Consider the following 16,514-nt stretch of genomic DNA (forward strand, 5'->3'; position numbering starts at 1 on the left):
CCCATAGATTGTTTTTACAAAAACAACCTTTAAATGCACACAGTAATCTCCATGATCAAATAATCATCCGTTCCACTGCAACACAAGTTCCAGCTCAGCTCTGCTATTTATTGCTGTGTGCAGTAAGGCCTATGCTGACGTTCAACCTGCATGAAAACAAACATTGTCTAGACATGTTCCTGAATAAACCTTGAGCTCATGTTTTAAACTGTTGAATGTGCCTATGTGCTTTTAAATAGTGTCCCTTTCTCATATGACAAATGCCTACACATTCACTTTGAATATTTGTGCAATGAAATAAGTGGAAGGGGAAAGTGAAGACATAAGGAGCAATTGTCGTCATTGGGAGATTGGAATTGTTTAAACGTTTCATATGGCAGATTTTCTTGTGAAAATGGCATGACTGAGAAGTTCACATTATTTAAGTTTTACTGGAAGAAATAACTATATTGTTCACATTATTCCAGTAATAACCCTTATGCAATTTAATAAATTTAATAAGAGAACTCATCTCTCCCTCTAGTGGTAAAACCAATCATATGCGATGATCTGCAATAAAGAAAGACTAGAAAACAAAAAGGCTACTTTTCTGTCAACTTACTATGCCTTTGTTATTAAAGTGGCTCCACATTTAATTTTTTGTAAATGGCGCGGCGTGCCTGTTGGTGTATACTGTATGTGAAACTTCCAGGAGGAAAAAAAAGAAAGAAACGCCTCTCAACGTACCGCCTTCATCTGTACCTGGGCTTATTTAACAGCTTTTGGGAGTCCAAAGTACTGCACTTGCATCCTGCTCACAAATTAATCATTTTAAAATGACAAAATATTCATTTATTGTCGTCTTCTCCATACACATCCTGTGTCTGAGCACCACACAGCACCACGGACCCTGGAGACACAAGGTTAAATGGGAAACTAATGGACAGGTTTACCGTTTACTGAGCACCGGTTCTCAGTATCACACACCTTTTTCTGCAAAACAGAATGGAAGGTTTTTATTGACAAGGCAAATGCCAATATTCTCAAGCAGGATTTTCATGGGACATTTTGCCAATGCTAAGATACACAGAGTTGGGCATGTGGTGCATTCGAACTCTGTGCCAGAGGACAGTCTTGGTATGGATGCAAGACCCTACATGATGTCTGGTTATGCATCTCACATGAGGAATAATAACCAGATGCCTTTGCATGCAACTGCACTTTCTTCTGACGAAGCACTGCATCCCCAGCCCATCCAATATGGGACAGCACCAACTGGCACAACTACACTGGAAGCTTCAGGGAGCTCAAGAGCATCAGGACGCCATAATTCAGTTACCAGCACACCAGTTCCAAAACGAACATCACCCGTTGCAGCTACTGGAAAACCACCCACTATCAGTTCTGAGGAGAATCCACTTCCTCAACCTCAACTATCCACTTTGACCTGGAGTAAAACTGATAATAAATCTAAACTTTCAACAAGAACCAGTTTGGCTGCACCTTCAGCAACTGTAAACAACAGAAATACAGTAAATCCTCCCCTCCAGGGTGAGGAAAGAAGAGGAGGTGACGGTATGACTGGGGATGAACCAATGAATCCTCAAGTAAACTCTTTTTACTATAATCTGCTCCCGTATGGAAGTGTGGATCAGTCTCCTCAGAGAGAAACGGATCATGGTACAAGCTTTTTTCATAACGGTAAGACAACATTTTAAGTTTTTAGTCAAGTGCAAATTACAATGACTTAAAGGGCATTTGACCGTCTCCTGATAGCACACGTACTGTACGTCACGGAGACGTCTATTTGACGTCTGCAATACATCTCCTAGATGTATTTTTTAGAGTGTTTGCTTATCTGGAATACGTCTACAGAACGTTTCCTATCAGATGTCAAACAGACGTTTAGAAGATGTCTTTAAGATGGTTATTATTTAGAATGCTTCTAAAACTGAGATCTTAAATCATGTTTGTACACAACAGATGATTTCCAAATGAACCGATCTTTAACAGACATCTTGGAGACATACGTGTGCTATCTGTGTTCATAGGACTGTTAAATGACGCAGACAGGTTAATTATTAATTATTGCATTAAGAACTTAATTATTAAGTATGAATATTTTCCAGGTCTGCCTGATCTCATTCCCGATCCATACTACATCCAAGCAGCATCTTATATCCAGAGAGTTCAGATGTACTCATTAAGATGTGCTGCAGAAGAGAACTGCCTCTCCAGGTACTGACTCTGTTTGGGAACCAAACTACAAAATCAGTAAAGAATTAAAACCGTTAAACCATTTTAAATATTTGCATTTTCCCTAAAGTTCAGCGTACAACTCGAGAGTGAGGGACCTTGATTACAGAGTGCTTCTCAGATTTCCTCAGCGGGTCAAAAATCAAGGCACAGCAGACTTTCTCCCTGTGAAACCACATCATCAGTGGGAATGGCACAGCTGCCATCAGTAGGTTTCTACAACATTCACCTTGTTTCTACAGAAAGGTAGAAGAAAGGGTGAAGATATTGTTTTATTCTTTAGTGTTAAAGGGATAGTTCACCCAAAAATTAAAATTCTGTCATCATTTACTCCACCTCATGTCATTCCAAACCTTTATGAGGTTCTTATGTTAAACATAAAAGAAGATATTTTGAAGATTGCTGGTAATCAGACAGTTGGTGGTTGCCATTGACTTCCATAGTAGGAAAAAAAATACTATGGAAGTCAATGGCAACCATTTCATTTTTGGGTGAACTATCCCTTTAAGGCATGTTCACACCAAGAATGATAACTATGAAGGCAGGTATAACGCTAACTATATTCCCTGATAGCACAGGTACATCATGCCGTTGTTTATTTGACATCTGCAAGACGTATTTTTTAGAGTGTTTGATCATCTGCAATACATCTAGAGGACGTTTCCTATCAGATGTCAAATAGATATTTAGAAGACGTCTTTAAGATGTTTATGATTTAGAATGTGTGTAAAAATGACATCTTAAAGATGTCTATCAGATGTTTGTACACCGCAGATGCTTTCCAGAAGAAGCAATCTTTAACAGACATCTTGCAGACGTACATGTGGCATGTGCTATCTGGGTAAGCATCCATACCAATGCGTGACAACGGTCTACAGCTTTAAATGCTCGCGCACTTCAGATTGGCTGTCAATGTTCTAATCGTTCATCAGCTGGAAAAATAAAAAAATTGTTCCTCTGCGTCGTAGTTGTGATTTGGACTTAGAATTTATAATAGGGTATTATAACATAATTAGAACGCTTTTTAAAACTTATATAACCATTATATTTATCGTCCTTGGTGTGAAAGGGTTTTATGTTATTTACATATTTGCATATTTATTAAATGCTTTGCGCCTTTGCACATTTTTGAATACCCACCCTGGGGATCGAACATTTGCATTGCTAACAACAGAAAATAGTACAGTATAAAAAGCACTCCTCTTAATACATTGATAACAAAGTGATTGAGTGTTTTATTAAATTACTTTGTTTTTTTCCTAAAGACATTATCACAGCGTGGATGCCTTCAGCAATTATGACCTCCTGGATGCCACCACGGGCAGAAAGGTGGCTGAGGGACATAAAGCCAGTTTCTGTCTGGAGGACACCAGCTGCGATCCAGGTTTGAGGAGAAGATACGCCTGCACAGCTCACACACAGGTCAAGAGAATGAAGTGACTCTTATTTTTCCACAATTACTGTAAGTCATTTTATTAGCCGGATTAGAACTACGGTCTTTTTTGGAGCAGGGATTGGGCCCAGGCTGCTATGACACCTACAATGCCAACATCGACTGCCAGTGGATTGATATTACGGATGTTTCTCCTGGAGATTATATCCTAAAGGTGAGTTATCAGTTAGTCATTCCATTATTTTGTTACACCAAAAGTTAGAAACACCCTTTGAAACTATGTGAACCATTGACAGGTAACCGTGAACCCAGGTTTCCAGGTGCAGGAGTCTGATTTCTCCAATAACGTTGCTAGATGTGACATCAGATACACTGGGTCGTATGTCCAAGCATATAACTGCAGAATCACAGGGTGAGTTAAAAAAAAACTATTGAATAAGAAGTCTCTTTATCACACTTTAATGGTGTTTATTTATTTCACAGATACTGATCCGGTTTACTCCATCCAAACCTCCAGTGATGCTCTGAATTGAAATACTCAAAAAAACAAAATCACATTTTTATGGATAGGTTAACTATTAACTTGACATATTTTTACTTATTTAAATGTATGATCTATGCAGACACCCTTCTAGTTATTGACATATTCAGTAAATGTTTAATATGTGCCAATAATGCTATACTATGTTTTTTTTTATTAACCTTTTGTAATTTAAAAAAGTATTCAATTACATCTTATATTTATTATATTTAATTTCTGCTTTTTATTTCTGTAATTTGGTGTAAACTTTGGTGTTACAGTTTTAGAAAAATTCAAGTAAATAACATTCACAACAGGTATGTTTTGTTCAAAGAAGACTAGAAATAAAGTTGAGAGCTCACCCAGATCTTTATGGTCCATTCATGGGTTTTACTACTAGTTCATGATGTTTAACCACTGGTTCATATATATTCATAGTTTTCTGAAGTGATTCTGGTTGCGGCTCAAATGGAAATGGGTCTGGTGTAAAATCAACACAGCCAGACATCAGAGTCATGAAAGTTCAGTTTGCTCAAGACCTCCGATCACGCTGAGAGTGCAACAAAGTCTCTGGAAACGTTCCCTTCTGCTTGAACATTTAACATAACACGAGAAAGAGAAATTCCAGAGCCGTCGTGGACAATGAAACATTCATATGAGAGCTGAATTCAGAAGGAAACTCTGTCACTTTTGACTGTGTAACATAACAGAGAAGTGTTTTATTTTTGGTTGTTTGGAATGGGTTTGTGTTGGATTTTTTTAATTTGTTTTGTTTGAAATTTGATTAATATGTGTTGATTAAAATGTAAAAGCCCACAAGGGAGTTACTGTAAATCATAGACAAGGCACTCATTGAGAAGTGTTAGTCTCAGAAAAAAATTAAAGAAACAAAGACCTGGGCATCTTTCTAACTGTTGTAGAATTAAAGACATGTATTTTGTTGCAATATTTCCCTTAAGGATTGACGTGCATATCTTTAAGAAAGTAAAAAATAAAAAAATCTGAACATCTAATGCTTCAAAAGTATAATAAGATATTTAAGAAAAACGTTTTTATTAAAATTATTTTTATGTAATTTTTTGCTAAAAATGATGTTTTTGTAATTATTTAATAAATTAATTCATATTTGTAACACAAATTAAGATATTTTTGATGAAATCCGAGAGCTTTCAAGGCCCAGAAAGGTAGTAAGGACATCATTAAAATAGTCCATGTGACATCAGTGGTTCAAGCTGAATTTTATGAAGCTACAAGAATACTTTTTGTGCACAAAGAAAACAAAAATCATGACTGTATTCAACAATTTATTTTCTTCCGTGTCAGTCACGAGTCACACATGTGTCATGGTACTCTCATGAATGCTTGTTGAAAACTGACATGGAAGGGAAGAGATTTTTGAATAGTCGTTATTTTTGTTTTCTTTGTGCACAAAAAGTAGTCTTTGTAGCTTCATAAAATTCAGGTTGAACCACTGATGTCACATGGACTATTTTAATAATGTCCTTACTACCTTTCTGGGCCTTGAATGTGGTAGTTCCCTTGCTGTCTATACAGGGTCATAAAGCTAATGGATTTCATCAAAAATATCTTTCTTTCTTTTCTGTTCCGAAGATGAACGAAGGTCTTATTGGTTTGGAACAACATAAGGGCAAGTAATTAATGAGAAAGTTTTCATTTTTGCGAGAACTAACCCTTTAACGCTTCAAGTCGTGTTCATGCAACATTCAAATTTACATTGTGACAGTGAAATTTCTATTTGAAGGCACAGTAGTAATGCTATTTTTGTATATGCAAAAAGCCATGTCATTAAAATGTTATTCATAAAATTACAAACATTTGTATGTGCATTACTCAAATTATTTTTAGGGCCAATGTAAGGTGTAGAAATGAGATGTTATTCTACTCCAGTCCACTAGAAGCTTAACACCTCTGACCACATTACTTTCCCATCCTATGAAGAACACACAGGGACAGCCAGTGCTGGCATATTTTCATTCACAACATCAACACAGATCTCTCATTCAGAAAGCATCATGGCATGTAAGGATCACATAAACTCGTGTGTAAAGCTTCTGCTGCTGTCGGTGGTGTTGTGCGCGGCACGCGCCTCTGCTGACAGGACTAAAACTCTCGACTTCGATGTTAAACCTGGAGGAGTTGTGCAGACTTTCTCTGCTAAACTTGTGAGTAAAGCCCCTTAATATTTTAGCAACGAATACAATTATGAATCGAAAGTTAAACGACTATTTATCGCGTGTTCGTTCCACTAGGCACGATTTCCTGTTAGTAGATTTTCAGTTCTCGTATTTGCAAGTATATTAATACCATGCTGTGCTTCGTATCTGTTAAAAAGCGTGTATATTAAACTCGTATAGTAATGAATGCATGCAGTGTTTGGAAAAGCCGCGACGCGTTGAAAGGACATCCACTCGTCATCTTCTCATTGGACTGTCGGGGATCACTGACGTAGCTACACTTCGCCCTGGCTTGACTTTTTAAAGGAATAGTTTAGTTAAAAAACAAAACTTATTACATAATCGACTCACCTGCATGTTATTTGGACACCGTATGACTTAATTCCTTCTGTGAAATCCCCAAATTTTGATGAGTCTCCGATCTGATCTTTTCTAATGAATGAAATTGAATGGAGATGTGAAGAGCCGACAAGGCTAAGTCCTGATAAAGTTCACCCCAAAGCTGCGTCCCAAATTACGCACTATTGTACTTATGTACTATTTACACGACCATGTAGTGTATGAATTACATATGAATTATATGTTTATTTTGTCGTTTAAAATCAGAGTCTGATAGCCCCTCCCCCATTCGCTACGTAATTCAAATTGTAACAGTTGAAGTGTCCAACATTCCACACGTCGTTTTTTCAGTTAAGTGCATCATCCGGGTATTTAAAGGGCACTTTTTCCTTTTGGAATTTTCAGTGTGAACACACTACTCATACTATTTATACTAAAAAACGTCATAGAATAGTGCATTAGTATGTGATTTGGAATACACCTTAAGTCTTAAGGCCTGTTCACACCAAGGACGATAACTATAAATGTAAAGATGAAGATATAGTTCTAAAAATCGTTTTCAGTATTAAAGAACAGCAGAGTCCACACCACAACTGTAACGATAAAGACAAAGAAAAACGATATCGTTGGAATCACTTTCAAAACAATTTTTTTTTCCAGCTGATGAACGATAAAAATTGACAGCCAGCAGTTATCTTTATAGTTATCGTTCTTGGTGTGAACGGGCCTTTAAGATAATAACGATAACTATAAAGATAACTATAAAAATAATGATATTAGCGTCCACACCAGCGAACGATATCTTCTGTTTATTCTAAGCGCACACTCGTCTGTCGCTTTAAATTCTCGAGTTCATTAAAGCAGGATGGATTCTGATTGGCTGTCAATTTAAAAAAAAAAAACCCGTTCACACCAACTATAAAGATAACGATATTAGCGTCCACACCAGTGTTCGATATCTTCTGTTTATTCTAAGCGCACGCTCGTCTGCCGCTTTAAATTCTCAAGTTCATTAAAGCAGGATGGATTCTGATTGGCTGTCAATTTTTTATCGTTCATCAGCTGGAAAAATCGTTTTGAAAGTGATTCCAACTATATTATTTATCTTTGTCTTTATCGTTACAGTTGTGGTGTGGACTCTGCTGTTCTTTAATACTGAAAAGATTTTTAGAACTATATCTATATTGTTATCTTTATAGTTATCGTTCTTGGTGTGAACGGGCCTTAAAATCGTTCTAAAAATCGTTTTCAGTATTAAAGAACAGCAGAGTCCACACCACAACTGTCATGATAAAGACAAAGAAAAACGATATCGTTGGAAACGATTTTTTTCCCAGCTAATGAACGATAAAAATTGACAGCCAATCAGAATCCATCCTGCTGTAACGAGCTCGACAATTTAAAGCGGCAGACGAGCGTGCGCTTAGAATAAACAGAAGATATCGGTTGCTGGTGTGCGCTAATATCGTTATTTTTATAGTTAACGTTCTTGGTGGGAACGGGCCTTTATGAAGCCATTCGAGTTTTTTATCTGAGGGACACACCAAAATATTGCTCTCTAACGTACCTCTCACATGTAATTCACTGAGATGTCTATTTGACGTCTGCATTTACATCTGCAAGACATATTTTGAGTGTTTGCTCATCTGCAATACATCTATAGGACGTTTCCTATCAGATGTCAAATAGACGTTAATAAAATGTCTTTAAGATATTTATTATTTAAAATGTATGTAAAACTGACATCTTTAAGAGGTCTACCAGATGTTTAGATGCTTTCCAGATGAAGACATCTTGCAGATGTATCTGTGCTATCTGGGTTCAGATGTAAAGTGTTAGGTGTGAAGCAGTGTTTATTGGTTTTCATGCGTACCACGTTTAAACCTTTCAGAAACGTCTTTATATTTTTATTTTAGTGTTAATAACCGTCTGTATTTTGACAGGGACTATCGTTACCATGGTTATTTTTGTAAAGGTCAACATCCTTTCAATGCAGAGCCATCTTCAAAAGTTCAGTTTAGTCTGGGAAATTTGCATATTACGTAGGTGGAAGCTTGGCATTGTCAACCTGTTTATCTGTTTACAGTGATCTGTTTCTTGGCTTCGTTTTAGAAAAAGTATAAATGCACCTTCACATACGCTTGTCAAGGAGGAACCAACGAGGTAAGACACATTTTCTGTTAATTATAAGCTAAATGTATACACAGTTCACAAAATATAAAGTCAGTGCAAAACAAAACTTTTATTTTGTAGCACATTATTTATTTAATATATATATATATATATATATATATATATATATATATATATATATATATATATATATATATATATATATATATATATATATATATATCCTTTCGATCCTGTTTGCTGAGAAGTTTATTATATTTTCAAAGATAAAATAAGGAAATCAAAAGTTGCTTTTAATTGCTGGCACTAACGACCAGGAAATTGTAGCAATTATGCGCTGTTGTAAAACATCCTGATTTTGCAGAATTGCGCACTTTCAGACTTCAATGTGAACCCTTTGGGCTTTAATTTCCTCTAGCAATGGCAAATGAGCGTTGGACTGAGTGACGATGACCAGATGTTTTCCTGTTCAGTATGGAGGTAACTTTCAAAACACTGTCATATTGGTTTTTGGTGGTTCTACTTAATATGCAATACCAAAAATGAGGTTTACTCAGAAGTACAAGCAAATATAATCTCAGTTTTCTGTTTTCAAACATTGTCGTGTAATTCGAGATGAAAGAGGGAATGATATTGATTTTTCTCTGTCGTTTTTTTTTTTCACGATAGGCCCCAAGGGAAGTCATACTTGTTTTTTACCCAGTTCAAAGCTGAGATAAAAGGAGCCAAGATTGAGTATGCCACCGCATATGTAAGTATCATATTAACTTTAGCTATCCTTCATGACCTGGCACCACATCAACTGAGTGAAACATTCAGCAATCCATAGAATATATGATTCAATATGAAGAAATGTGCTTTTAATGCGCTGGCACATTTCATCAACCAAGAATATTGAGATGATAACTTTTTATTTGTAAAAAAAAGAATTGGTACAGGTTTCTGAAGATCTTGTTTAAAATTTGTCCTTAGTCGTGACATTGACATTTGCTGCAGATCAAACCTTAATTTAGATTCCTAATGCTTATCACTCTCAGATCAAAAGCAGTCAGCCCTTTTTGTACAGGTGTTGCATATCAAGACTTTGTGAAAACATCTTTATCTTCAAATTCAATTGAAATTCTCAGTAGCAGGATGACGGTGATATCCTGGTGGCCTTGTTCACTGTGTAAATGTTTGAAACAAGTGCTCCGTAGACTCCATGTCTCTTTTAGTTTTCTCAGCGAGGATCTCTTTGTTATTCAGCCCACACCTCTAGGCTTCTCCGTTAATGTCTTCATTCTCTCTCTTTCTCTTCTTCTCAGTCCCAGACGGCCGTGGGTGGACAGAGGGATGTTGCTTTGAAGGAAGAAGAGTACAATGTGTCGGAGTCTTCAGGTGAGTCTGCACATTCCTACTTCCGGCAAGGTTGACACAGCAATGGGGGAAAAACCCTGGAAATGTCAGAGAATTTTAAAATGGTGTTTTACAGGTTTGAAAAAGTCAGTCTTGGCAATTTCAATACTGAATATTAATGTTTCTAATCAAGCACATCTTTATTCTGTCATTCAGTGACCCACAGAGAAGGGAAATTCCATTCTGAGCTTTCCAAGCTCACTGTCATTGGTCGGACACGCCATGATGAACTCTGATTGGTCGATCTGAAAGAGGATTGTCCCATCACTTGAGGACATTTATTTAACAGCTATGGACACTCTGGCACTTAACTGCTCACTGTCATAAGTCAAGCGAAGGGACGGGAAGTTATGAAAGAAAGAACTTCCTGTGATAGAAAATTGTACAGAGATTTTCTCTAGAGGCATCATTACATTAAGAACTGGACTGATCATCTAAGGGAGGTAGATGAAAAGTCTATTATCGGACAATGTACATACACATTTATTCATATTTGTGAGGTGAGATGAAGGCTTCTTCAAATTAAGTTCAGAGCAGTAGATTGATTTCTATTCCTGGCAGCATTTATGGGTTTAGGGTTTCAGCCTGACTTTGACTTCATACCTGCCAATCTGATTATCATGAGCGCATTCATGCTCATACTTACTTTCTTAAGCTGGTGTAATGGCACGCTTGTAGAGAATTTCCGGTAAATCTTTGGGGTATGTCAGAATCCTTTGATTATTTCTGCGGTGAAGGAAAAGACAGAAAAACAGTTACATGAGTTCCTTTTTTTCCCAGTCGTGCTTTATTCTGATAGCTGAAGTACTGGAATTTTTAATAAATCTGTTTTCAAAAATTTTTGGTTTGACTTCTTGTATTTATGTTTTTCATAAAGTAAATGTGAATTTTCTGTTTCCAAGCACTGTAATCTCAGAATCTGCAGACAATTTTGCAGTTTATTGCACCTGAGTGAAGTCTGTATAATTCCACTGCATGTACTTTAATTACGCTAAAATGTGTTTGAAAAAAATCTGTAGAAATCCTTCTATGTGCAGATTCTGGTCATATTGTGAGATTTGTCCACTCAGCTCTGCAAAAGGACTGTCAGTACCACAAATATAGATATGAGCATCTGCGCTGTGTCATAATTCTCATTGTCAGCAGTTCTCGAAATGAATGTCTTGAACCGAAAATGTGACATTTTACCTACATTACATTCTGTGCCATTAGACTTTCAAAAAAACAAAAATGCCAGAGAATGTTATATGTTGTCCTACATCTTTAAAAAGCTTGAAATGAGCGTTGCAGTACACAAGAGGGAAACAAAATGCTGTAAAAGTACCTTTCGCCCATTTTCTTTTCAGTACCTGCTGAAAAATGCCTACATTTGAATACTAAGTAGTCACATTGTGTTTTTGTTAAAATATCCTCAGGATGTGTATCTGAGAACATCATATTGCTAAGGCTAAGGGTCAAACACTAGAGTTAGGAAAGCAATAAAATAAATAATCCTTTAACAGATGAGGGTTGCTGGGAGATTGGAATTGTGATTGCGTCACACTCCAGATGTCATCTAAGGCTAGAAATAATCTCCCGCTACCTTCAGGTTTCCTCTGACGAACAATATTTCGAAGAAGTGGTCCCCAGTCACCCTTTAGATTTATTAGTACATGATGTTTCTGTCGTGTCATCTGTACAGACCTAACGAAAAAATGTATTACATGGTTCACCTGCGGTCTAAGAGACTTTCCGTTCAATAAATTGCTGCACTTGAGTTATTTGGATCCAGTAAAGACCAAACTTACCGCCAAGGTGCCTGGAACATGGTACACCATGTAGAATGTGTAATGCTCCACATTCTACCCTGAAGCCACGGTCCGCTCAAACAATGGTCAAGAGCAGTTTCCGTCTAAAGGGGTAGGGTGGCGTCTTCTGACCTTTGTCTTTTGCTTTAGGATTCACTCTTCCTTTTGTGCTGGCGTAGGGGTAAGGAGGAGGCTTCTGGCTCCTGCCCCTTGAAGCAGTCCCTGATGTATCTCTTTGAGAAAGGACCAACTCCTGAGTTGATTCCCGTTTTCGATCTGCATCATGCAGCCCTTGATCTTTTATGGGATATGCTGGTGGTGTTTTGAGGGATGACTTGTCAGAGCAGACTCCTTGAGATGATGCCACTCTAGAGTCTATCCTGCCTTTGAAAGTGTCCCCTGGTTCTTCATTGCCCATATCAATGTCAGCCGTCAACAGGTCTATCTTCTGGACCACCTGAATTCCAGGGAAAGACAAAGCATTGTTTATTTAGGTTTTAATGCAAATAGAAATGTAGAGTACTACATAAGATTTTATCAGGGCAACAGAATGGTAACAGGCTAGTTTACAAGATTATGAAACTGCGGCAGAAAGCTGAGAGCAGACAGCTGACCTTTTTCACCTGTCTGAGAGGACTAAAAACTACCGGCCAACGTTTCACTCCAATGTTGAATACATTTGCTAAATCAAGCGGATCAGACAAATTCTGCATTAAAGTTTCACTTTCCTCTCACAGAAGAGAAATTGCCCAATGTGCAATAAATTCAGGGGCCTCTATAAACAGTATTTATTATTGATATAAAGATTAATTTTACAACAAAATTCATGGCCCGTGTGTTATCTAAAGTACGACCATTAAGAGTATCCGGCAGTTGATGGATAGTAAAGAGTTTGGGATTTAACTAAACAGAAAATTTAAATGCCGCCCTTTGTTGAACTCATTATGAGGAACATCTGTTAATATCCCCAAGTGATAAATAAGTCTTTACCTCCTTCATTTCCAGATGTATCTCTTTCAGGCCGTGTAGAACCTCCTCGAGATTCACAACAACTTTTTGGATCTGGTCCCGAATTGCTCTTTGTGAGTGCTTAGAGCTGAAAGCGTAAGACCCTCTTCCTGGTCCAATGAGATCCCCTTGGGTGACCTTTGCTTGACACTTAAGGTGCTTAGAATTGGTCTTGTTGACATCTTTGGTAGATAGCATAACTTCATGCACCGGACTAGGTCCGTTAAATTCTTGCATGACACATCCCAGGCATCTACTTAAAGTTCCCTGTCTGTTAGAAGTGCAAAGTTCTGCATTCTTATTAAAGGTCGAATTGTGAGTGGCACTTGAGTCCATCCAGTCCGATGCATGTTGTTCTGTAAGCAGGGCCCCTCGCACAGAGCCTGATTGTTGCTCTGCTGCACAAACAGGCACTCCACAGTTTCCATGACCTCTGAACTGTGTTGGCGCGTCCAGAGCACACTTCCTCAAGAAGGGGTGTGGCTCGATCTGGTGCCGGTGGACCACAAAGCTGCATTCTCTCAAGCGGTAGTTCACAGAGACTCTGTTATGCTGTAGGTCCTTCCCTGGAGGCCGATTCCACCGCACGCTGGTTAACTCTGTCTGACAAATCTGGCCAGTCACGTCTAGCCGTGCATGACCCCACTGATTAGCTAAATGTTTCTTGGCAGTATATCCATTGAGAGGGGAATTCTGTTGCTTTGGTCCACAGGTGTTCGTTACGTGGTCCCCAGTCCCAAAATAGGCAAGGATGTCCGCTTGAGGTCTTTGAATTCCATTTTGTAAATGGTTTGAAGTGGTGGGTTGAATGCATGGCTCCCCGACCCCTTTTGTCTTGGAGAACATTCTGCGACCCAAGAAGGGGACTCTCGAGAGGATGTGTCCCTTCTTTAAGGGTCCCGGTTTTGTCATTACCAGGAGATGTTTTTCTCATCTGTCCTGTAATTAAACTTTCTCTTGCATGTTTCTTTACTCTGACCCCCACCTTCTGGTGCGTTGTTTCCTCCCGTAGATGTTATCCCGGTGTGTTTTCTTCTTCTGGACCCTTGCCCTTCTTTCTTTCTTACCTCACTTCGCTCCTGTCGTCCTCTCGTTGTTGGCGGGCCTCCGTTTTCCACCCTCTCCCTCAAACTCCCTGCATCTCTGTTCTACTTGCTGTTGCTCGCTTTCTGCTTTTGACTCCCTCCCCATCCCCTCTCTCTTGCTCGCTCGCACTGCGCTGCCTCCCTTTCTGGTTCATTCTTCCTCCCACTCCCTCTCACGGCTTTTCCTCTTTCCCTCTCGTTTACCTACTTGCAGAAACTCGTACCTCAATCAGTGAGGGGAGTCATGGTGGGGAGGTTTAATCCAGTGCTGATGCTGTGTCTCCATGTATGTTCCCAGCCTCGGGACTGATCTGATTACTCCTGATTTGCCATAGTACGCTATAATTACTCCCAGGATTTTATAGCAGGATGCCAGGGGAGACACACTCCCCCTCTAGTGCTTTATGGGGCAGCACAGGCAGGGCTAGTCCCTAAAAAAAAAAAACGCATGAGGATGTGACTTTTAAAATTAATAACCTGGCCCACTGCAGCATGAAAATACTTCTTCGTGTCTTTGGTTTATTTCTGGTTTCTCTGGTGTGTAGGGGTTCTCAGAAAGTGCATATACTCAAGTTTTAATTCTACATTAGGAGCATTACAATTGCATTTTCTAAATGTTTTAGTAACCACAACCGTTTTATGAGCTATATAATGACCTGTAGAAAAATGCGATCAAATTGAAATGCAGTTAATTGGAAAGTCAATGTATATATTTTTCACAGTTTTAAGTATTTCTGTGTTGTGTAACTGAAGTGTTAATTTTGACAGCATATTTTGATTTCGTTTTAGTCAGTCTTTGGACTAAAATGCCATTTAGTTTTAATCATATTTCAGTCTCGTTTTAGTCAACTAAATATCGTAAGACTCTAGTCGACTAAATCTACAGTAGATTTAGTCAGCTAAAATCCTAATTGGTTTAGTTATAGTGTAATGAATTTATTAAGAATTTCTTAAAATTTCCAAACTCATTAAATATTCCCAGAAAAAGTGACAGTGAAAAGTGACATACAGCCAAGTATGGTGACCTATACTCGGAATTCATGCTCTGCATTTAACCCATTCAAAATGCACACACAGCAGTGGACACACACACACCCGGAGCAGTGGACAGCCATTTATGCTGCGGCGTCTGGGGAGCAGTTGGGGGTTTGGTGCCTTGCTCAAGGGCACCTCAGTCGTGGTATTGAGGGTGGAGAGAGCGCTGTACATTCACTCCCCCCACCTACAATTCCTTCCGGCCCGAGACTCAAACTCAGAACCTTTGGATTGAGAGTCCGACTCTCTAACCATTAGGCCACAACTGTTCTGACACATAATGTCTTTATCTCAAAATTAAACAAAACCACTTCTCATAAAGAAACAATGAAGATACCAATGGTTATATAATATGCGTTTTTAATAACAACTTATTTATTTATTTATTTATATAGATTAAATATAGATTAATCCTTATTAGGGCTACTAAAGTGATTCAGTCAAGAGAAGTGAGTGATTTTCTCTTTTTTTTTGATTCATTAACAATAAGGACAGACAACAGCAACTAAATTATGCTGCTGTCCCTTTAAAACTGACTGCACAGATTCAATATACTGGTACACATCCGATATTCTCCCAAAGGTTTACATTCTGGACTGGATCTCTTCCCAATCGTCCCTCCCTAACATTTTCATCTAATTTTTATTCGTTGATGAAAATGTCAATAGATTTTCATCATTGTTTTTGTCATTCAAAGAATTTTTATTTCATTATCATCTCGTTTTTGTCTATGAAAACAATGTTGTTGACAAAAATTATCCCAGATAGCACAGGTACGTCTGCAAGATGTCTGTTAAAGATCACTTCATCATGAAAACATCTGCTGTGTACAAACATCTGATAGACGTCTTTAAGATGCCAGTTTTACATCCATTCTAAATCATAAACAACTTAAAGTCATCTTCTAAACGTCTATTTGACATCTGATAGGAAACTTCCTGTAGATGTATTGCAGATGAGCAAACACTCTAAAAAAAACATGTCTTGCAGATGTAGCTAAATGCAGACATGATGTACGTGTGCTATCAGGGATGACGAAAACTATTCATCAACGGAACATTGATTTGGTTTCAGTTCTTTTCTCATTTCCACATAAGCTGAAAGATCACTCTGAGAAAGGTCAGAAATTTTACCTCTTAAACAGTCTCTGATTCATATCAACCCAATCTAAAGTACATCCAGCAATAAAAAAAAAATAAAAAATAAAAACACATTGGGACTGAATTTACTAACTACTGTATATTTTATTATAAACTACTACTCATGACCTTGATATTGCGAGATATTAAACAATTACAGATATATACAATAAACAACTAAAACAATCTTGTTTCATTTTTGTCTCATGACCTCATTACATCATGTATAAGGTGTCCAATTATGTCTCGG

General features: G+C 37.9%; 3 protein-coding genes across 3 annotated transcripts; 2 read left to right on the forward strand and 1 right to left on the reverse strand.

Annotated features, from left to right (window-relative positions):
* Positions 1-704: 704 nt before the first annotated feature.
* Positions 705-4,333, forward strand: loxl5a (lysyl oxidase-like 5a). The gene is made up of 7 exons (XM_019089562.2): positions 705-1,680; positions 2,109-2,217; positions 2,306-2,443; positions 3,501-3,657; positions 3,747-3,842; positions 3,925-4,040; positions 4,112-4,333. Exons 1-7 carry the CDS (start codon positions 816-818, stop codon positions 4,116-4,118), a joined length of 1,488 nt encoding a protein of 495 aa, XP_018945107.2. The 5' UTR covers positions 705-815; the 3' UTR covers positions 4,119-4,333.
* Positions 4,334-6,079: 1,746 nt separating this feature from the next.
* Positions 6,080-11,048, forward strand: mydgf (myeloid-derived growth factor). The gene is made up of 6 exons (XM_042711669.1): positions 6,080-6,331; positions 8,795-8,845; positions 9,234-9,295; positions 9,485-9,566; positions 10,120-10,192; positions 10,367-11,048. Exons 1-6 carry the CDS (start codon positions 6,182-6,184, stop codon positions 10,444-10,446), a joined length of 498 nt encoding a protein of 165 aa, XP_042567603.1. The 5' UTR covers positions 6,080-6,181; the 3' UTR covers positions 10,447-11,048.
* LOC109097920 lies at positions 10,727-15,072 on the reverse strand. Its single transcript, XM_042711668.1, has 3 exons — positions 12,988-15,072; positions 11,998-12,454; positions 10,727-10,936 (listed from the first exon to the last, which is right to left on the reverse strand). The coding sequence occupies exons 1-2, from the start codon at positions 13,915-13,917 to the stop codon at positions 12,074-12,076; spliced, it is 1,311 nt and encodes a 436-aa protein (XP_042567602.1). The 5' UTR covers positions 13,918-15,072; the 3' UTR covers positions 10,727-10,936; positions 11,998-12,073.
* Between the last annotated feature and the right edge of the window lie 1,442 nt (positions 15,073-16,514).

Source organism: Cyprinus carpio, chromosome A22 (assembly GCF_018340385.1).
Source record: "Cyprinus carpio isolate SPL01 chromosome A22, ASM1834038v1, whole genome shotgun sequence".
In the NCBI taxonomy this organism is placed as follows: Eukaryota; Metazoa; Chordata; class Actinopteri; order Cypriniformes; family Cyprinidae; genus Cyprinus; species Cyprinus carpio.